Below are 23,472 nucleotides of genomic sequence, written 5' to 3'. Positions count from 1 at the left end.
AAATGACCCAGGCTTGGGCTTCTTCACCGGAAATTTTCACCCAAAAGTTGCCTACTGCAACGCCACTGTACTACAGAGTGGCTTGTTTCAGTTATTGGGTCTGGAGCCAGATTCTATCCACCGGAATCCAGCCCCCCGCCATCTTGGGTGCGAAAAGCTGGGAGAAGACTCTCCTTCTCCTGCTATAATGGCCATTCCTGCCTTCTCTGGAATCACATCACAGAGACTGCTAGCCCCCTTGAAGACTACACCTGCATGGGATAATTATTTGTGGCAGCAGAGATCTGGCCTACATTCGTGGGCCATTTGCTTCACCCGCTGCTGACGCCCTGGCCTGAAGTGGTTAACGCACGGAGGCGCTGTACCTGTGACCACTCCCTTTGATCGGCGGTGTGGGTGCTCGAGCCGCGCGTTGCGGGTCTGGAGCCTCTCCTCTGGTCATCGGCGGCGGAGTTCATTGACCCCCTCCAATACTGTACCATAGCCTGAGGACATTCTAGTGGCCGCACGCCTGCTTTACTCGGCGGAACTTACCTGCCAGAAGCGGGCTGAGGTTCCAGGGTGTGATGTCCGGGAGATAGGAGTGCGCTTGATCGGTGCATCTCCTAGATCCCACTGCATACCCAGCCGCTGACAGGACTGTCCTTCCAGACACCTCTGCAGCAAGCTGTGAGGCCTGATACCCGCAGCTGCTGACGGGACTGTCCTTCCAAACACCTCTTCCGCAAGCTGTGCGGCCTGATACCCCCAGCCGCTGACGGAACTGTCCCTCCAGACACCTCTGTCGCAAGCTGTGTGGCCTGATACCCCCAGCCACTGATGGGACTGTCCCTCCAGACACCTCTGCCACAAGCTGTACGGCCTGATACCCCCAGCCACTGAAGGGACTGTCTCTCCAGACACCTCTGCCGCAAGCTGTGCGGCCTGATGACCCCTCCGCTACTGTTCCTGAGGAGGAGTCTCCCTGAGCGTGACTGTCAAGATAGCTGGGGATCTACATGGCTCCGATCCTTTGCTGGCTGTTGGCAGTGTGTTGCTGAAGACTGCTGCACGCCTGGAGACCTGTTGATGCCCTTGGGATTGCACAGACATCGGCGATCCTCTCTGAGATCCTGGGTCCCCTTTTGCTGCATCCGAAGGAGGTGATCTGACCTTAAGTGCCTTCTACCCTGATGTGACAGCCGGAGGATACCTACCTGGAAACTGTTGCTTGTCTCTAACCTGGTTTGTCATTTTTGTTTTTTACTCCCCCTTTTTATTTTTATTTTTTTACATATATATGCCTGGTGTTTCTCCCCTCACCCCACTCTTTGTCCCACTGTCTCCCTTTCTTCTCTCTCCTTGGTCTTCTTTTTTGTCTCTATCCTCACCGCTGAAAGCCAATTATCATACTGCTTTAGAGAAGAGAAGAATAAAATACTTCAATTGCGAAGGACCTTGGGACTGGTCCATTAACCTTTGTGCTACTGTCTGGGACTTTTAATTTCTTTTGTCCTGGGCTCTCAGGTGACTGTAACCTCTACACAGAAGTCTGATTCCTGATGCCTGCCAACAGTTTATCACAGGATTAATTGATAATGAAATAACGAGGGAATAGCCCACACCTGTCCATGAAGTAGCTTTTCAGTTGATAGTCCCATTACTTTTTGCCCCTTAAAAAGTAGGAGGCACATATAGAAACCGTTGTAATTCCTACACCGTTCACCTGATTTGGATGTAATTACCCTCAAATTAAATCTGAAAGTCTGCAGTTAAAGCACATCTTGTTTGTTTCATTTCAAAGCCATTGTGGTGGTGAATAGGGGCCAAAATATGAAAATTCTGTCAATGTCCCAATATTTATACACCTGACTGTATGTGTAGTTCTTTCTAAATATTGAATACTAGCAATATCCTGATTACATATACTTCAGTTTTGTTTTTTAAACCACTAAGAGATATAACAATCACTGATTACTTTTTATCTGTTTACCTAAATTGGAACTTGTCCGCAATTCCTATTTTTCTCTTTTATTGTGTTCTGATGGTGAAAAATGTGAAGTGATTTGACCAATTTAAATATGGGAGTTTAACTCCAGGTCTAATATCATACTTGTTATGTCATAAATTTTCAGCGTTTCAAAATATTATAGCAGGTGACCGCAATATCTCTTTCTTCTCCTTTTGCTCGGTCAGTGTGGAATGGATAAATACTTTGATAAACTAACACAACTCAGTGATTTGTCAAAGGAAACTCCATCAATAATGGGCAGAAACAAAACAACTAACAATAAAACTTCGTCCTCACAAGGGGCTTCAGGCTCCTCTAGTAACTCTGATTCTACTCACTCAGAACAGGGAGTTGTTGTGGCTCTTGCGTCAATCGCAGAGATGGTGGAGGCAATGACCAAGGCCTTTCTCCCTCAAATAAACAAACAGTTTGACACTATACAAGCCTCATTAGATGTGGCTATGACTAAAGTAGACTCCAATACCTCCCGCATTTCTGGGCTCGAACAACGTCTAAGTGACGCAGAGGACAGTATACACTCTCTACATGCCACTATTGAAGCCCAAACCCAATCTCAAAACTCGATGTCTGACAAACTAGATGATCTAGAAAATAGTAATTGAAGAAATAACCTGCACTTTATTGGGGTCCCCGAATCAGTCAAAGGTCCGCACCTCATACATCATCTTTATACTAAACTACCTCATGCCTTAAATTTCTCTGAGGATCCCATTCCACCTCAAATTGAAAGAGCACACCGTTTAGGCCCGGAGAGAGATGGAATCAACGACCGCCCATGTCCTGTCATTGCCAGGTTCTTGGACTTTAGGACCAAAGAGAAAATTCTGGCAGCTGCTAGAAAATGCCCTCAAATAATAGTAGAAGACCACCGTATGTTAATTTTTCAGGATTTCTCTGCCTCGGTGGCACAAAAAAGGAAGGCCTTCTCTCTGGTCTGTCGTCACTTAGTGCAAAACAATCTTCGTTTCGCTCTTCCTGGCAAGGCTTCCAGTTGACATAGATGGTCAAACGAAGTTTTTCACAGACCCAGATAGAGCCGAGGCTCATTTTCTGCTTAACTCTCCCGCCCTGCGGTCACCTGTTCGTCACCCTGAAGCTTAATCTTACCTATTACTAATCGATATGACATCATATACTACATTTACAATTGTATTTGTATTAGATTTTTGAATGTTTGGGACCTGGAGTGTTCCCATCTCATATTCTAAACGCTGGTTTCAACTAGTGGTTCAATACTTAGTAAATGTTATATTTTTTCTTTTTTTGTTTTGTTATTTATAGTGTTAATATTTGTTTCTCTCTACTTGTTCGAGGGAGACACCTCAATTTTTATTTTTTATTTTTTTTTGGTTGGGAAAAAAAAGAAAGAAAATTGGTATATTAAGAGACATGTTTACTTTTCTATTAGTCATGCATTATTATTTTTTGCGTGGATTCACTGTACGGTATTTTTGTTTAGTTCTTCTGTATGGAATTTAACTGATATGAAGGTGTTGCATTGTATGGGCCCCTTACCATGGCTGGATCTCCTCAAGAGCTGGGACGGGGAGAGGCCTTACTATATAATATTTATCTTTGATAGCTGTCTCCCCTCTCAGGGTTTAGGATGACTTCCTGTTCTTTAATGCAAGATCCGTTATCTTTGCCCCAGAGCTCGGGTCTTGATATAGTCTCATGGAATGTGGGAGGGCTTAACTCACCTATTAAAAGGAAAAGGGTCACCGCACATCTAAAATGCTTTAAGGCACAGATAGTATTTTTGCAGGAGACTCACTTGAGGGCTGGAGATGACTCCACCCTAAGGGATGGTTGGATCCAGAAATGCATCTCTGCTCCTTTTCGCACTTAACTCCTCTCTATTTTTTTGCCCAAACCTGACAGAGATCCCCAGTTAGTGGCCTCATATCGGCCTATTTCCTTGCTCAATGTCGACTTCAAAATCCTGGCAAAAATTATGGCAAACAGACTACAATCTATTTTCCCCAACTTATTGACACCACACCAACTTGGATTCGTAAAGGGTAGACACTCAGTCAAGGGTATTCGGTCAGCGATAGCGGCTACTGTTGTTTCTTCCAAAGATGTATCCTCCTCCAATTTACTGCTAACTCTTGATACACATAAGGCATTTGACACCATACTTTGGCCACATTTATTACAAATTCTGTCACGTAGAGCTTTTGGACAAGACTTTATTAGTTTAATGCGTTATTTCTATAACTCTCCACAGACCAATCTTTTGATCAATGGATTACTGGGAGGGGTGATGAGATTACATAGAGGCACTAGGCAGGGCTGTCCAATGTCCCCTCTTCTTTTCATTTTGTCATTAGACCCCCTGCTTCGTCTAATTCAACAAGATTCTAATATTGGAGGTATTAAGATAGGTACAAGTGAACTTAAAGTGACGACGTTTGCAGACGATGTGCTCTTGTACTTATCCCAGCCCAACACTTCCGTAACTTATCTATTATCTTTGCTTAAAGAATTTGGAAGTATTTCTGGTCTCCAGGTAAATTCGGAAAAATCTATAGCTTTATACTTACGATCTGGATTTATTCACCCATATTGGCTTGTCGATGTACCCTTCACCTGGGCAAAGGGGTGTTTTACATATCTAGGAGTTCAAATAACTAAAAATCCTGCATCCCTCTATCATACCAATATAACCAGGGCTATTAAAACTCTGCTTGGGGTTCTAAGTGTTTGGGGACATCTCCAACTCTCCTACCTGGGTAGGGCAAGCCGCTTAAAATGATAGCGATACTGTCTCAAGAAGGCATAAAAAAACTTAACACATCATTTGGAACAATAAACGAAGTAGGATTGGTCTGATTCAGCTCCAGCAATGCAAATTCAACGGAGGAATTAATTTCCCAAATATCATTTATTATAACCATTTCCGCTTTATTACGCCATTTACGAGATTGGTTAAATGGCACATCTGTTTACACTGAATTAGTCCTGGAAGAAAATTTTTTTATAGATTATAATCTAATTATTATTATTATTATTATTATTATAATTATTATTATTATTATCCTTTATTTATATGGCGCCACAAGTGTTCCGCAGTGCCTTACATAGTACATAGAACTAATAGGTGAACAAGAAACAAGTAACTTACAGTACATTACAGTGCAGGACAAGGACAGGACTTATATACATTGCTGAAATAGTGATTAAAGCACTCACAATAAGCTGCCGGGAGTTGGCAGTCCCGTGTTAGGTGCCCTAATGGGGAGTAGAGAGTAGAAGAAAATGTAAAGAGAAGCACATGAGGGAAGAGGTCCCTGCTCATGAGAGCTTACATTTCATTTTTACACCTACACGACTGTGAAGTTAGCCTAGATCAAAAAGCTAACCCTCTTTTATGGACCACACGTAGGATGTGGCATATTCTAAGACACAAATGGGGCTTGAATGCCCCTATTTGTATCTCTACACCGAAATCCAGAGTTCCAACATGGGAATGCTACATTTCCTTTCTCAATGTGGGCAGCCCAGGGTGTTCAGTCTGTACGATGTCTGGTGGATTCTAATATTAGGGGTCCTCTCACATTCCATGGGGCGGTAGAGAAATTTGAATTTTTATCCAGTTCTCCTTTTGCCTACTACCAAGTATAACATTATATAAGACAAGTCACTAAATATTTTTCAGAAAAAGATTGGGTCAACAATTTAGATGCATTATTATCGGTTCCCCCACCCTCATGTAAGGCGATATCTCACCATTACTTATTTTTAAGAGATAATTTAGATTATGAAACTTTTCAAACAGTTTTGCCCTTATGGACACGTCAATTTCCTCAACTCACACCTGATATACTGCTCAAAAATTTATATGACTCCTGTCGATTTATCTCTGCTAGCTCTTATCAAGAATTATTTCTAAACGTGTACCACAGAACATATATTAGCCCACATCATAGTTTTTTATGGGATCCTCAACCTCACATGCATGCCGTCGCTGTGGGGAAGACAATGCAGATATTTTTAATTGTCTGTGGTCTTGACCCCTTTTTGGCTGAAGGTTCGTAAATTTTCTATGGATAGTTTAGTTAATTTTGTGCCATTTGATCCTTTATGGGCAGTATTGGGTATCTTCCCCCAAGATCAGTGTATAACAAAAGGCTGTTGCAGATTGCTGTTGGCAGTTAGCTCAGCCGCTAAAAAAACTATTTTACAGGTTTGGAACCAGCCAGGTACACCCCCCTTTTCATCATTTAAAGAAAAGTTATTTTATTTATTCCAGATGGATTGGGTGGAAGCTTCCTTGGACAAAGGGTCCAAGGTGACATTTTTTTTTGAAATATGGAAGAGCTATATTTCCACACTTCCAGTAGCTTATATGTTTCCTCCCCCTCATGGTACCTCTCACATTTGCTTGACGATGATCCTCTAGTGGCTTAATAGTGGTATAAATTATTATTTATATTACTTATATTTTCAATACAAGGATATTTATGTATTGTATTAAATACACCGATATTTTGTTAAATAAAATTGAAACTGTATACTGATTTGTATCCTTAAGTTCATTTTTGACTTACTATTGAATAAAAATTTTTGTTTATGTGTCTTTGATTCAATAAAAAGAATTTAAAAAAAATAAAAAAATAAATAAATAAGTCCACTGCCAATAATGATGACATTTACTGTAATTATTCACAATGCCACCAAATACATATAGTCCAGGCCACAAGTCAATACAAATATAATTATACTTTCTAAGCATACTACACTTTCCTTGTCCACATGTTTACCTAGGATAACCCTTCAGACACCGTACTGGGATCTGCAATGCCTGCAGTGGGCATCTTTACCCTTCAGACACTTCTTGCGGCATTAGCATTCTTTTTGCTTGCACAGCAGCTTCGTCTAACTCTGAATCAGACCCTAAAGGTGCGTACACACTGGGCGATAAAGTGGACGACTGAACGATAACGATATCGTTATCGTTCAGTCGTCCACTTTATCGTCCATATTTAACCCCAAAAAGATGAACGATAACGACGACGTGCGTTCCCGCGAGTCGTTCGTCATTATCATTCATCAGGCTGACATGCAGGCCAACCTGACGATCTCATCAGGTTGCTGCATTTCAGGGAATGGGGGAGAGAGCCCGGCGCTGAACGATATCGTTAATGATATCGTTCAGCGGCTGTGCTCAATGTCATGAACGACATTGAGCACAGCCTGCCGGGGACAACACTACACGATATCGCTCAGGGAGCATATCGTCTAGTGTGTACCCACCATAAGTCTTCTGATTCAGGATGAGACTATCAATGTGGAGTCTGACGACAAAGGTACAATAGACTCATCCTTCAGCACCAAGCACTATGGACGGTCCAAGCACATTGCTAATAGACACCTCTTCATCCGTGAGCGTGTGGAAAAGAAATCTATCAGTGCAACCTTTGTAGCAAGTGAAGATAATAATGCTGGTATGTAACAAAGTCACTGATGTCATAATCGCTCATTTATGTTACTGAAATAATGTGTACTGGAATATATTTGACATGTTAATACGTTTCACTGTTTGTTTTAATCACTTAAACCCATGTTTTTCAGTAACAGATGGAAATCATTTGAGTGAGGTAAAAATGTATTTTATGTAACTAGAGACAGCCCTGAGTGAAGGCGAGGTGTCGGAGAATAGTGCGCTACTGCGCTGTCTACTTCCTCCCTACAGCGACTGCGGCTGGCACCTTTACCAAGATAGCTGCACTAGTGCCCACACATGAACCCGCACCATTACTGTGTTGAGTGTTGCAGCGCTAATATCACCAACTGTGTGTCTTCTATACTGCTGTTACCATATTCTCTAATAAACCTGGTCAAGGATGACTGTGTGGCCTAAACTCCATTTCACAATTCCGCTGGTGACTATTGTAAACCTTCAAAAGTCTATACCAATAGGACATGTCAACAACGTGTTGCATTAACCACATTGACCACATCCCGGTTGCATTGCCTCTGTTCTGGATCTCTCATTGCTGCACTCTACTATATCCGCTGGTTATCTTTGGTACTTGTACATCCTGCATTCCTCATCTGGATCCTTGCAGGCTAGCGCCTTGTATCTTCTACTCTTGCATCTTGAGTTGATAACCTATCACTACTTCAAGATTAGGGACCTATTCATCATTACAAAATTATCACTAGTTATAATTATGTTTTAAACTCTCTGCGAGTTTAAAAAATGTTTTGAAGGCGATCATCCTGCCTCTGTAATAAAAGGATCACTTCTGAAAAGCTGCTCTTTTTTAGGAGTCAGCTTTTCGGGAAAGTGATCCTGCAGCTGAAGTGTCCACAAGGATATCCTCACTGCTGCATGGCTCTCCCACCCTCTATTCCCAGCTGGCTAACACCCCCTGCCCCCCTCCCCCGCGTCATATGGTGTCTGATCCGGTTGCTGCCCCCTCCCCGCCCCTCGCAGTTGTCCATTGTGGCCCCCCTGCTGCCGCTGCATCTGCTCCCCAACTGAGCTCACCTGTCTACTTCTGTCAGTTAGTCTGGGACACATGTCGGCGGTGACCCGTATCAGCTCCGGGGCTCCACAGGCTTCGGGGCTCTGCAGTGCCGACACAGCAGGGAGGGATCTTAATAAATCCCTCTGCTGTGGCTGGCATGTGGTTCTTCACATGCTGCCGTCTAAACAGCAGCCTGTGAAGATTATCAGGAGCTGAACGCCATCTCCGGATGGCGTTCAGTAACATCATCAAGTTCCAAATAAAATGCTTTTTCGAAACTTGATGAATGGCCTTGACAGTTATTTTTTACCAAAGTATGTAAAAATAAAATTTTTCACCTGCTTTTATAAATAAATAAGTGATGATGAATAGGCCCCTAAGTCTTGGGGACAACAATTTCCAGTGACGGCTTGGAGTTCCATGGGAACTGGGGTTGCGACAGTTAAAAGCCTCATCCAGATCAGTTCTGATAATTTATAAAGTGCATGAGTTTCATAACATTTATGGACATGCAGAGTAGTTGCCTTTTTCTAATGATCCCGTCTGTTTCTGCAATAGTGATCTTCACAGTGACAGTAGTGTAAAACGGTAGCAGGCCAATATGTCTTTGTTGATCAAAATAAACTCCAGAGAGACTTCAGGAAGATGAGCAATAGTACAAAACTGTTATTCATAGTGCTTCTGTAGACACCCAGGGGGTGTATTTACTAAAGTGAGTGTTTTAGAACAAAGATGTTGCCCATAGCAACCAATCAGATTCTAGCTATTATCTTCTAGAAGGTGCTTGATAAATGTTAAGTAGAATCTGATTGGTTGCTATGGGCAACATCTCCACGTCTAAAACCTCTCACTTTAGTAAATATAACCTCTAGAGACACTGGCCCTCATTCAGAGGCGCTTGCAAAATGCGAGAGCTCGTTCTGAATGTGGGCGGCCGCTTGCATTTTGAAGTGCGACCTCCTGGTCGCTAGCTAAGTTGTGGGTTACCACCCACAGCTTTAGTGACCGACCAGGTTGATGGTCACGATGGTCAAGGCCATCGCGATCATCGGGGCTTGCGACGAGACCCTAAGGTTGAGTCTCGGCAACCCCAGGGAGCTTCCTGCTCTGATCAAGCAGGAAGCTCCCCACTGACATCACTGCTGATGTCAGTGCGGCCGCCCACAAAACGGCAGGCGTTCCTTAAGGAACGCCTCCGTTTGTGAAACCACCCCCTCCGCCACGCCTACAAAACGGGGCGAGCTGTCGATCAACATCGACAGCCGCCCCTTTTGTAGTGAGCTCTGGAGGGAGAGATTTTCTCTGTAGCTCCAGGGCTTGCGCACGCGCAGTGCAGCTGCTGCGCGTGCAGAGGGCCTAAACATTGACCCGCTTGCGAGCGCTCAGCGCTTGTGAGCGGGTCTGAATGAGGTCCACATCTTTACAGAGAGGGCAAGATGTCAATAACGTAATACAAAATGTTGATGGTCCCGATTAATCTTACATTTCCCGGAGATGACGTGTGTTGCGAGTGGCAAAAGGGCGTCTATATCCACTTGCGAGCGCACTTTGCCGTAGCTCGCTAAAACATAGTGGGCGTCCATACGCGACTCAATGCGAGCACTTCATTTAAATATCCGGCCCCTTTTTGCCAGCGAGCGGCCGCAACTTGCGAGCGGGTTTGAATGAGCTCCTCTATTTCCTGCTACATTTAGTTACAGCTATAATTTACTTACAATTTATGAAAGGACAAAACAAATGAATCTTAGCAACAAGATCAATATAATTTTTAACCATTTCGTTGTTTATTAGGAGGGAATGTTCATTTTCTGCACATTAAGATCAGCAAAGTTTAAATGACAAATAATATTTCAAAGCATGAACAGTATTATTAACATAATACAAGTAAAATTAAACAAGAGTATTTCCACTTGCGATAAACGAATTAGCCGTGGCTGAATAAAGGTAAAAAGTAAACCGAACACCATTTATCAATGGAGTAGTTAATCAACATGATACTCTTGATAAAATGGACATATATATGAAACACTGTTTAATAGCGTAAAATCGGCAAATATCTGATTTGTAGAGAAGTCCGTTTTCAATTTGATCACATGTAAATTATTTCAAAGGAAGATGAAGAAATGTTTAATGTAAAGTTTTAACCAGCACCTTGTGGGTGAGATGTATTTGCTATAGGTCATTTGAGCTGAGGACATACAGAGACGTTTTGCTAAGAGGAGAAAATATTTAGCAACCGCCATCCGGTTTCGTTCAAACTTTCCATGAGCTCCAATCTATGCCCAGTAAACAGTACATTATCCTGATTAAGGGCCTGATTCAGAGCCGGACGCTATTTGCGCTCGCTCGTTCAGAAAAAGGGGCCGGCTATTTAAATTGAGCGCTCGCTGTTTGCGGTCTGTTGACGCCTCTATGTCTGAGCGAGCGAACGAAATATGCGCTCGCTATTTTGTAAAGACGCCCCCTGGCCGCTCGCATCCTACGTCATCTCCGCTATTTATTAGATTAATCGAGTACATCGAAAGGCGTTTGAACTGCTCGCAGTGCTTGTGGTTGGATTTTCCTACCGCAATCATGCGAGCAGTTCAGGCTAAGAAACAACCAAGTGACGTGGCCGATGACGCTGCTTTGTTAATTATGCACACCCTTAAAACGCCCGTTTTGACCGTTTGGCACGCCTGCGTTCGGATCTCCACTCCCCGTTTTCAAGCACCTTCCACTGTTACCACCCACAAACGCCTCATCCTGTCACTTAAATTAGCAGGCATTCGCTATTTTGCAAGCACACAATTTCCGACCGCAATGACTGGTTCGCGCATGCGTATTACAACCCATACGCATGCGCAGTTGTGCGAACATCGCTCGGAGCGAACGAGCGGCCACTTACGAGCGGCTCTGAATCAGGCCCTAAATCGTTACAAGCTACTAGAATTACACATGGAAATGGAAGATGGATTGATCACAATTTTCCAGTCAGAACCTTTCATCTGTGCTTAAGTCAGGACTGGTAACCGATCGGGTATGTAGTTATGTGACCAGCGGCTGCAAGGCCGCCGGTCACAATCCCGACGGCAGAATACCGACTCCTATCATAATCCCGATGCCGGAATCCAGGACGACGCGGGCCCGAACGAGGTAAGTCCGGGTCGCCAGTCCTCTTAGCCACGGGGGGGGTTAGGTTTAGGGCACCCCGGGGAGACTTAGGGTTAGGCACCCCTCGGGAGGGTTAGGGTTAGGCTATGGGAAGGGGGGATAGGGTTAGGCGTCACCGAGGGAGGTTATGCTTAGGCACCCCCCCACGGGAGGGATAGGTTTAGGGTGCGGAGAGGGGGGGTTAGGTTTAGGCACCCCTGGGGGGAGGTTAGGGTTAGGCACTAGGGGGGGATGTTAGGGTTAGGCACCCCTAAGGGAGGGTTAGGGGGGGAGAGGGGAGGGTTAGGTTACTTCCTGCTGTCGGGATTTCCTCCCTTCGGACATCCCCCGTCAGGATTTGAACCAGCGGCTAAACGGCTATAGGCTCCGCCATTACAATCCCATTCAACCGACCGCAAAAGAGGTCATACATCTGTGTATTTAGAGAGGGGAAAAAGTTGATGACTGTATCTGCTGAGACATATTTACAAAATTGTCCATAGTTCTTCATTGCAAGCTGAGGCGTGTTAAGTATGCCAGCTGTACATGGATTGCCTGCGGATAGAAAGACAAAACCATATTAGGACATGGTTGTTTGACAGATATTCCGGCCTCAGTAATACCTCTTTTCCACTAAAAACTCGGGTGTGACCTGGGTTTTTCGACATGGTTCCAACCAGGGCTGCCCCTAGCCAAAATTTTTTGGTAAGCGAGTATATTTTTTGGCGCCCCCCTATGCAGTACCCCTTTTACAGTGCCCCCAGTAGTGGTCCCCCCTGTGCAGTGCCCCTTGTGTCCCCAGTAGTAAGCCCCTTATATAGTGCCCCCAGTAGTAGTTCCCCTATGCAGTGCCCCCAGTAGTGGTACCCCCTATGCAGTGCCCCTTATATAGTCCCCCCAGTAGTGGTCGCCCCTTGTGCCCCCAGTAATAAGCACATTATGCAGTGCCCCCAGTAGTGGTACCCCCTATGCAGTGCCCCTTATATAGTGCCCCCAGTAGAAGTCCCCCCCATGCAGTGCCCTCTATAGTTGTACCCCTTATGCAGTGCCCTTTAAACAGTGGCCCCAGTTGTAGTTCCCCCCCTATGCAGTGCCCCCATTATTGCCCTTTATATAGTGCCCCAGTAGTGGTTCCCCGATGCAGTGTCCCCAGTGGTAGTCCCCCCCTTGTAGTGCCCCTAGTAGTAGTCCCCCCTTGTAGTGGTCACCCAGTGGAGGTTCCCCCCCCTATGCAGTGCCCCCAGTAGTAGCCACCCCCTTGTAGTGCCCCTAGCAGTAGTCCCCCCTTTGACCCCACCGAGTAGACACACATGTAATAAAAAAACAAAAAAAATACTTACCTGAATCCCCGCTCTGTCTCCTGCTCCCACCATCGCCATCTGCTCCTCAGTCCATCCTCCCAGGCCGGGCCGCTCTGCATTATGGGAGAGACGTCATGACGTCTCTCCCATTACCCACTGCGGGAGCCAGAAGATGGAGCGGCTCAGGCAGTGGGCGCAGCAGCTAATGAGAGTCCATTGGCTGCTCATTAAAACAAACACACAGCTGCCGGCGCCGGCGACTGTGTGTTTGTCACTGTGTAGTGCTGACCGAACTCTGTCTGGTCAGCGCTATACGCGTGGTGCAGCTGTGTCACAGAGACACAGTCTGCCCGCGGCCCGCATGGTCACAGCTGAGGCGCCCTACACTATGTGGCGCCCTACTCAGCTGCGTAACATGCGTATGGGTAGAGCCGGCCCTGGTTCCAACCCAGGTCGGACACAGTTTACACAGCACTATCGATCTGGGTTACTTTCAGGTCAGCCCTGTTCACACTGAGCCCGAGTCTGCTCTGCTAAACGTGTGAAGGGATGTGCAGGCTCGGTTCTACTCGGTTCCGTTCGTTTTTTTTTACCGAATCTTATTGGCTATCCAAAACTCGTGACAGCTGAAACCCAATAAGATTCGGGAAAAAAAACCGAACGGAACCGAGTAGAACCGGCGGCCCGGTGTCATAAAAAGTGGGAGGTGACTGCTCCACAACCACCAATCAGCTCATTTTAGGCATGACCCAGGTTGGATGACCCAAGTTGCGCAGTTTACACTGCACCATTACCCAGGTCCATCCTGGGTCCGACCCTGGTAGCTACCTGGGTTGTATTGCCAGGTTATTTTTTTTTATTATTGCACTTGACCGGGGTTATTTTTCGGGGACCCTTTTACATTGAGCTGCGACCCGGGTAGACCCACCATTCACCCAGGATTTTGCTCTGGTGTGAAAGGGGTATAAGTGAGGTGCATCACACCAATACTCTTTTGTTCCCCTGCTCCTGTTCATATAATGTTTCCAAACTGCTTAATCAGAGATTCACACATTTGTAAATCTTGGGATGATAAATAGCTGTAACTTTGCACAGAGCAAGTGAAGATCTGTCACTATATAGCAAATTACAGCATGTAATAAAAGACCCCATAATAAGGATCTAATTAGTGAAAGAGCTCTATTTATTAACATTATTTTGACTAAAATAAAATGAAAAAGGGTGTTTTCACACCCTTTTCACATTATTTTAGTATCACCAATAGTTATTACAGGGCAATTGGAGTAGAATTCGTAAAATTCTACTCCAACCCCTAAGTATCACTTATTTTTAGTAAAGCAGATCGTATTTCCCATAATTGTAATGGGAAATGTGATCCGACCAGAGTTACTAAAAAAAAATTGTAAAAAAATATCGGGGAAAGCCCTGTGATCGGGTCCCAGTGCAGTATGGGATATCACCTGACCGGACGCATGGAGGACATCACCGGAGGCTTGGATCATGCAGGTAAGTGTAATTAAGGGAGAGGGGGGGTCACGGGGGGGTTCGTGATCGCGGGGGCGGGGCTTAGCGCCGGGGGGGCTGACAGCGGCGGCCGGTCGGCGCATGCGCGGTCACTTTGTCACTGTATTTTTTGCGAAAATACCATGACTAGTGTGCGGAGGGGATTCGCAGGGACAGAGCTTTATCGCAAGCTCTGTCCTTGCAAGGGATTTATACTTAGTAAAGTCGATAATATCACACTACAATCTGCATTCAATATGCGGATTGTAGTAAATAGAGCCCTATATAGCAAATTACAGCATGTAATAAAAGACCCCATAATAAGGATCTAATTAGTGAAAGATGTGAATAAAGACAGCATGAAATTCTGTAATCACCACACAGATATACACACTACACAGGCCCCAAAACCTTTACATTTGAACTTTTTCCCCTCACGTACCTTGTACTGTAGCTTTATTCACCAAATATTTTGTGCAATAATCTGCCATGTCCGTTTTCTTCTGTTCTGAGAGATCTGTGAAAACGCCACTCATACCATTTACACTGCAAAAGAAGAGATTCTTTTTTTTTAATGTGCCTATTATATTTTCCAGCATACAGTCAAGGAAGCCATTTTGGGGTCATAAGAGCTATATAGCCTTTGTACTTCAGGCCTAAGTGGCGTCAATACTATTACATATATTGGTAGGTTGCCTTCTCATAAGGTTTGGTCCAGCCCACAAAATGGCTGGCTACATTGTGAGCAGGTGATGGTTGCTAAAGACCTTCCTATTACTGAAGGTTTTGGCGGCATTGCCCCATTTCTCAGACTCTTGAGAATGCGGGTGTGATTTGGGTGGACAATGGGTGGGCCTTATTTGGCCCACGTTGCTTTTCAAAATGTGAGGATGGATGTAGGGTGCATCACCTGATTTTCATCACAGTAACCAGGCCCCAGTTCAGTAACAATGTGTAGGAAGTCATAGAAATAGTATAATAGAGACACTGATTGTACAATAACTGACATGATAAAAAGGTGAATCTCCCCAGCAGGGGCGTTTTAAGAGAGGAGGGGGCCCGTGTGCAGCCTCCATTTGGGCCTCCTCCTCTCTGTCGGCGGCTCAGCGACACTAAGTGCTGTAGATTCTGGCTTCAGGTCTCCAGGAAAATGGTGCCCGCGCCTACTTTCCTGGGGACATCTTTTCTGTGCATTGCGCAGATCACTGGGAAAATGGTCACCGCCATTTTCCCAATGAGTGTTTGCTGCTCTACAGTGCCGGTCTGGCGCTGCGGAGCAGCACTTCGGGAATTGTCAGAGAGGTAAGCATAATAACCTATGGGTGCAGGGTGTGCGGTGTGGGCCCCCCTGGACCCAGGGGCCCGTGTGCACCGCACACCTTGCTCCCATTATAAAGACGCCTATGCTCCCCGGCTGCTTTCAAGCACAGTAATTCAAACAAGCATCCGGAGCAATGGGCCATTGGGGGGAGATGCACTAAGCCTTGAAATGTGATAAAGTGGAGAGTGATAAAGTACCAACCAATCAGCTACTAACTGTCATTTTTATTAACATTATTTTGACTAAAATAAAGTGAAAAAGGGTGTTTTCACACCCTTTTCACATTATTTTAGTATCACCTATAGTTATTACAGGGCAATTGGAGTAGAATTCGTAAAATTCGACTCCATCCCCTAAGTATCACTTATTTTTAGTAAGCAGATCGCATTTCCCATAACTGTAATGGGAAATGTGATCTGGCCAAAGTTACTAAAAATAAATTGTAAAAAATATCGGGAAAAGCCCTGTGATAATAACGCCACCTCGCGTTATCCAGGGTCTCTCCCCCGGTTACCGGACTCCTGCCCTGCTCTAACGGGGAGAGCAGAGCCGGGAGCTGGTCCCAGTAATCAGCTGTGTGGTCTAAACAGACCGCAAGCTGATCACTACAAAAAAAAAATTGGTAAAAAAAAAAAAATTACTTACCTGACTCCAGGGACCGGTGATCGGGCCGCTGGTCTCCCATAGTGCACTGCTGCCCGGTCATCAGGTGATCGGGTCCAAGTGCAGTATGGGAGATCACCTGACCGGAGGCATGGAGAACATCACCGGAGGCCCGGATCATGCAGGTAAGTGTAATTAAGGGACGGGGGGTCACGGGGCGGAGGGGGGGGTCAAAGGGGGCCCGCGATTGGTGGGGGCGGGGCTTAGCAACAGGGGGCGGGGCTTAGCGCTGGGGGGTAGCAGCGGCGGTCAGTCGGCGCATGCGCGGGCAATTTGTCACTGTATTTTTTACGAAAATACCATGATAAGGCTCCGAAGGGGATTCGCAGGGACAGAGCTTTTTCGCAAGCTCTGTCCCTGCAAGGGATTTGTAGTATATCCCTGTGATATTGCCTGAATTCGCAATGCGAATTCAGTCGTTAATATCACACTACAATCTGCATTCAATATGCGGATTGTAGTAAATAGAGCCCAAAGTGAGATGTACTAAGCTCTGGAAAGTGATAAATAGGAAAGTGATAAACTGCCAGCCACTCAGCTCCTGTCATGTTGGTTGGGAGTTTATTACTCTTCAATTTATCACATTCCAGAGCTTAGTACATCTGCCCCACAGCCTGTAAACTGACAGTTAGGAGCATATTGGTTGGCAGTTTATCACTCTCCAATTTATCACATTCCAGAGCTTAGTACATCTGCCCCACAACCTGTAAACTGACAGTAGCTGATTGGTTGGTACTTTATAACTCTCCACTTTATCACTCTCCATTGTGAGGTAACAAAACCCCAAAGCCCTGATTACTAGTCAACTGCAATGTCGATGTCGCTTGCAGTTGACCGTTACTTTTATTCTGCGCATGCATCTACAGTAAGTCACGCTTCCAACTGAGATGCTCAGTCTCTGAAATGTCTTAAAAATGTATTGGGCGTTCCTGGGCAGTGACAGGGAGGTGGCTATGCGGATGCACGGAGATGTACCGCCTTCTGGGCGTGTTATGGGAGTGACGCAGGCGTGTCGCTGTAGTGGTTGCACACTCAGATGCATAATCGTTCACAGTAGAGGCCATACTCCGACTGAGAATCAGCATTAGCATAGGGCAGGTGCAGGTTTCGATGGTGGTGCCTATAGGTGCACAAAGAGGGCATTTGCAGTTACAGATGCATGCTTGTACACCAGGGATGGGCTTGTAGTGGTATTTGTATACCGTACTAAAAACAATACCGGTAAAGGAGCACGCGGACGCTACAGTGTCCATCACAGAAGCAGGACCAAAGTATTTTATGAAGCATTTATTGAAAGTACTGTGTCCCAGAACAATGTTGGTAGTTTGGGATGTAGTCACCATCCCGGAGGTCGGGATGCCGCCGATCAGAATACCGGCGCAGGAATTATGGCGGCAGTCAGAATCCCGGCTCCAGAATCAGGCGCGCCAACAGCCGCGCCCGGGTGAAGGGGGTGTGACCTAATAGCTGGAGGCATGGCAACACCCTCTTAGGACAAAAATTTTTGCTGCACGCTGGGGAGGGGGTGCCCCTCAACCTGGCACATAGCCAGTGGGGGGCATGATCAGTGTGATTGCTCCCCCCACAGGCATAGGAGACGGCTGTGGCTGCTGCTTAGCAGCTGTGAGCAATCTCCCAGTGCAGCCCAGCACACAGCAGAGTGATGTAAGGGGGAGAGGGGTGGTGCCAGGCCCCCCCCAGCCAGCCCGGGCCCCGGGTAATTGGTATCCGCTTTCCCCCTATCTTGACGCCCCTGTGATCATGACTCCCCGGCATCCCGACAACAGTTCAAAGATTGTATTTGCAGTTCAAATTCACATATGTGATTTGCATTTAAGTTCTTAAAGACAATAAAATAAACGATCACATGTTGCCCAGTTCAGCATAGAAAATGATTATATATCTTTCTTATATGTGAACAGGGAACATTACAAAGTTTGCCGTTTGCGTGGAAATCTGTTAAAAATACTGTACAATGAGGCCATTAAGCGGCCGTTTGCTTGGAAAACTGTTAAAAAGGGATGGCATTCTGCCCCCTGAATCCCGTGTGTTAGGATATTGATAATATCCTGTTAATAATACTGTACAATGAGGCCATTAAACTCCAGCAAGCTTGGACATGGTCAAAACTGTCTGCGTTGCCTGAATTTCATGCTCATTTGGAAGTTTTTGGATAACTCACAAATGTTCAAACTTTACAACAGGGTCCATGAACCAATTTGAGAAACGATTTGAAATAATTTTAAACATCACAGTTACTATAGTTGCATTTCTGTAACAAGCAGCAGAGGTGCACAACCTGGTCGAGATTCAAAATACAGCACCCATAAATTGTTCCTAAGGTCTGTTGCATTTGCACAAACATTTTATAGGCCATTACTTCTTTGGAATCACAGGACAATGGCACACTAACACTTGGGGTTACAGGACAATGGCACACTAACACTTGGGGTTACAGAACAATGATATACTGACACATGGGGTTAGAGGACAATGGTACACTGACAAATGGGGTTAGAGGACAATGGTACACTGACACATTGGGTTAGAGGACAATGGCACACTGACACTTTGGGTTACAGGACAATGACACACTGACACTTGGGGTTACAGGACAATGGCACACTGACACTTGGGGTTAGAGGACAATGACACACTGACACTAGGGGCTAGAGGACAATGGCACACTGACACTTGGGGTTAGAGGACAATAGTATACTGACACTTGGGGTTACAGAACAATGATACACTGACACTTGGGGTTACAGAATAATGACACACTGACACATGGGGTTACAGAACAATGGCACACTGACACTTGGGTTACAGAACAATGGCACACTGACACTTGGGGTTACAGGACAATGGCACACTGACACTTGGGGTTACAGGACAATGGCACACTGACACTTGGGTTACAGAACAATGGCACACTGACACTTGGGTTACAGAACAATGGCACACTGACACTTGGAGTTATAGAACAATGGCAAACTGACACTTGGGGTTACAGGACAATGGCACACTGACACTTGGGGTTACAGGACAATGGCACACTGACACTTGGGGTTATAGAACAATGGCACACTGACACTTGGGGTTACAGGACAATGGTACACTGACACTTAGGGTTACAGAACAATGGCACACTGACACTTAGGGTTACAGAACAATGGCACACTGACACTTGGGGTTACAGGACAATGGTACACTGACACTTAGGGTTACAGAACAATGGCACACTGACACTTGGGGTTACAGGACAATGGCACACTGACACTTAGGGTTATAGAACAATGGCACACTGACACTTGGGGTTACAGGACAATGGCACACTGACACTTGTGGTTACAGAACAATGGCACACTGACACTTGTGGTTACAGAACAATGGCACACTGACACTTGTGGTTACAGAACAATGGCACACGGACACTTGTGGTTACAGAACAATGGCACACTGACACTTAGGGTTACAGAACAATGGCACACTGACACTTGGGGTTAGAGGACAATGACACACTGACACTAGGGGCTAGAGGACAATGGCACACTGACACTTGGGGTTAGAGGACAATAGTATACTGACACTTGGGGTTACAGAACAATGATACACTGACACTTGGGGTTACAGAATAATGACACACTGACACATGGGGTTACAGAACAATGGCACACTGACACTTGGGTTACAGAACAATGGCACACTGACACTTGGGGTTACAGGACAATGGCACACTGACACTTGGGGTTACAGGACAATGGCACACTGACACTTGGGTTACAGAACAATGGCACACTGACACTTGGGTTACAGAACAATGGCACACTGACACTTGGAGTTATAGAACAATGGCAAACTGACACTTGGGGTTACAGGACAATGGCACACTGACACTTGGGGTTACAGGACAATGGCACACTGACACTTGGGGTTATAGAACAATGGCACACTGACACTTAGGGTTACAGAACAATGGCACACTGACACTTGGGGTTATAGAACAATGGCAAACTGACACTTGGGGTTACAGGACAATGGCACACTGACACTTGGGGTTACAGGACAATGGCACACTGACACTTAGGGTTACAGAACAATGGCACACTGACACTTGGGTTACAGAACAATGGCACACTGACACTTGGAGTTATAGAACAATGGCAAACTGACACTTGGGGTTACAGGACAATGGCACACTGACACTTGGGGTTACAGGACAATGGTACACTGACACTTAGGGTTACAGAACAATGGCACACTGACACTTGGGGTTACAGGACAATGGTACACTGACACTTAGGGTTACAGAACAATGACACACTGACACTTGGGGTTATAGAACAATGGCACACTGACACTTGGGGTTACAGGACAATGGCACACTGACACTTGTGGTTACAGAACAATGGCACACTGACACTTGGGGTTACAGAACAATGGCACACTGACACTTGTGGTTACAGAACAATGGCACACTGACACTTAGGGTTACAGGACAATGGCACACTGACACTTGGGGTTATAGAACAATGGCACACTGACACTTGGGGTTACAGGACAATGGTACACTGACACTTAGGGTTACAGAACAATGGCACACTGACACTTAGGGTTACAGAACAATGGCACACTGACACTTGGGGTTACAGGACAATGGTACACTGACACTTAGGGTTACAGAACAATGGCACACTGACACTTGGGGTTACAGGACAATGGCACACTGACACTTAGGGTTATAGAACAATGGCACACTGACACTTGGGGTTACAGGACAATGGCACACTGACACTTGTGGTTACAGAACAATGGCACACTGACACTTGTGGTTACAGAACAATGGCACACTGACACTTGTGGTTACAGAACAATGGCACACGGACACTTGTGGTTACAGAACAATGGCACACTGACACTTAGGGTTACAGAACAATGGCACACTGACACTTGGGGTTAGAGGACAATGACACACTGACACTAGGGGCTAGAGGACAATGGCACACTGACACTTGGGGTTAGAGGACAATAGTATACTGACACTTGGGGTTACAGAACAATGATACACTGACACTTGGGGTTACAGAATAATGACACACTGACACATGGGGTTACAGAACAATGGCACACTGACACTTGGGTTACAGAACAATGGCACACTGACACTTGGGGTTACAGGACAATGGCACACTGACACTTGGGGTTACAGGACAATGGCACACTGACACTTGGGTTACAGAACAATGGCACACTGACACTTGGGTTACAGAACAATGGCACACTGACACTTGGAGTTATAGAACAATGGCAAACTGACACTTGGGGTTACAGGACAATGGCACACTGACACTTGGGGTTACAGGACAATGGCACACTGACACTTGGGGTTATAGAACAATGGCACACTGACACTTAGGGTTACAGAACAATGGCACACTGACACTTGGGGTTATAGAACAATGGCAAACTGACACTTGGGGTTACAGGACAATGGCACGCTGACACTTGGGGTTACAGGACAATGGCACACTGACACTTAGGGTTACAGAACAATGGCACACTGACACTTGGGTTACAGAACAATGGCACACTGACACTTGGAGTTATAGAACAATGGCAAACTGACACTTGGGGTTACAGGACAATGGCACACTGACACTTGGGGTTACAGGACAATGGTACACTGACACTTAGGGTTACAGAACAATGGCACACTGACACTTGGGGTTACAGGACAATGGTACACTGACACTTAGGGTTACAGAACAATGACACACTGACACTTGGGGTTATAGAACAATGGCACACTGACACTTGGGGTTACAGGACAATGGCACACTGACACTTGTGGTTACAGAACAATGGCACACTGACACTTGGGGTTACAGAACAATGGCACACTGACACTTGTGGTTACAGAACAATGGCACACTGACACTTAGGGTTACAGGACAATGGCACACTGACACTTGGGGTTACAGGACAATGGCATTCTGACAATTCAGATCCTAAGACAATGACACGCTGATACCTGAAGTCCTAGTAGAATGGCTCACTGACACGTGGGGCCCCATAGCAGTGGCACACTGATACCTGATCTACTTGTTCCATACTTGCCAACTCTCCCTCATTGCCAGGGAGACTCCCTGCAATAGCATCAATCTCCCTGTCTCCATGAAGATGCTAGCAATCTCCCTGATTACACCTTACCCCCCTTCTGAAGATGTCATATATAAAAATAAACAGATATATTTACATTTAAATAGGATAATTAGTATTGGTTATTGGTTATAATCCCTGTATTGGTTATAACTGGGACAATGATCCCTATAGCTACATGCATTTTCTGAAAAGTATCAGTGTGTTTTCATTAACAAATAGATCTTAGTAACTGCTTTTGAGCTCGTTTACATTTGGATGTAAATCAGTTTTATGACACGCCTCTCAGATGTAGCAGTACACGCCCATCACATGTATGACACGCCTCTCAGATGTAGCAGTACACGCCCATCACATGTATGACACGCCTCTCAGATGTAGCAGTACACGCCCACTTTACCGTGTGCTCATAGGTGCTGCTTTCACAATCTCCCTGAAATGCTTTTTCAAAAGTAGGCAAGTATGACTTGATTTAGGACAATGTTACAGAATATTTTGCCTTATGCAGTACCCCCTTCCCTCCTGTAGCATGATGTGAAACATTTTAGATTAGATTAAAAAGACTGAAGTACCCCTTGGACCTGTAATCCAATGCTGGTAGTACAGGGTTCACTGGTTGGGAATGTAGGATCTAGTGCATTCAGTTTGTGGAATTACTTTACTTACATGGTCTGAAACTGTTCGCACGAAATATCCATGGGTATGGATTCCAAGTAGGTGGAATTCATACCGGGGAGGAGCGCAGTCAGATTTTTTACCAAGCCCTGGGTCGCTGATGGGGAAAGAGAGTCCAATATGCTGAATATCTTTTCCGCTGCGACTTTTAACAAGGTGTCTCTCGTTCTTATGGTAAGGAGCTGAGATAACATAAAAAATTACAGAATGAGATTAACTGAACAGGAA

The 23,472-nt window shown here is 45.4% G+C and overlaps 1 protein-coding gene across 1 annotated transcript in view; it reads right to left on the bottom strand.

Annotated features, from left to right (window-relative positions):
* Window positions 1–11,992: 11,992 nt before the first annotated feature.
* The window catches only part of LOC148505496 (uncharacterized), a 61,535-nt gene continuing 50,055 nt past the window's right edge, over window positions 11,993–23,472 (bottom strand). Inside the window, exons 30-32 of the mRNA XM_088448109.1 lie at window positions 23,236–23,426; window positions 14,869–14,972; window positions 11,993–12,177 (exon numbers count right to left, since the gene is read on the bottom strand). Coding sequence (XP_088304235.1) covers window positions 11,993–12,177; window positions 14,869–14,972; window positions 23,236–23,426 — 480 coding nt within the window. The remainder of the gene's footprint in view (window positions 12,178–14,868; window positions 14,973–23,235; window positions 23,427–23,472) is intronic.

The sequence above is a fragment of the Taudactylus pleione genome, unplaced genomic scaffold (assembly GCF_031769625.1).
Source record: "Taudactylus pleione unplaced genomic scaffold, aTauple2 ptg000451l, whole genome shotgun sequence".
In the NCBI taxonomy this organism is placed as follows: Eukaryota; Metazoa; Chordata; class Amphibia; order Anura; family Myobatrachidae; genus Taudactylus; species Taudactylus pleione.
Note: the sequence above shows the minus strand (reverse complement) of the source record. Positions and strands in the feature narration are given on the sequence as shown.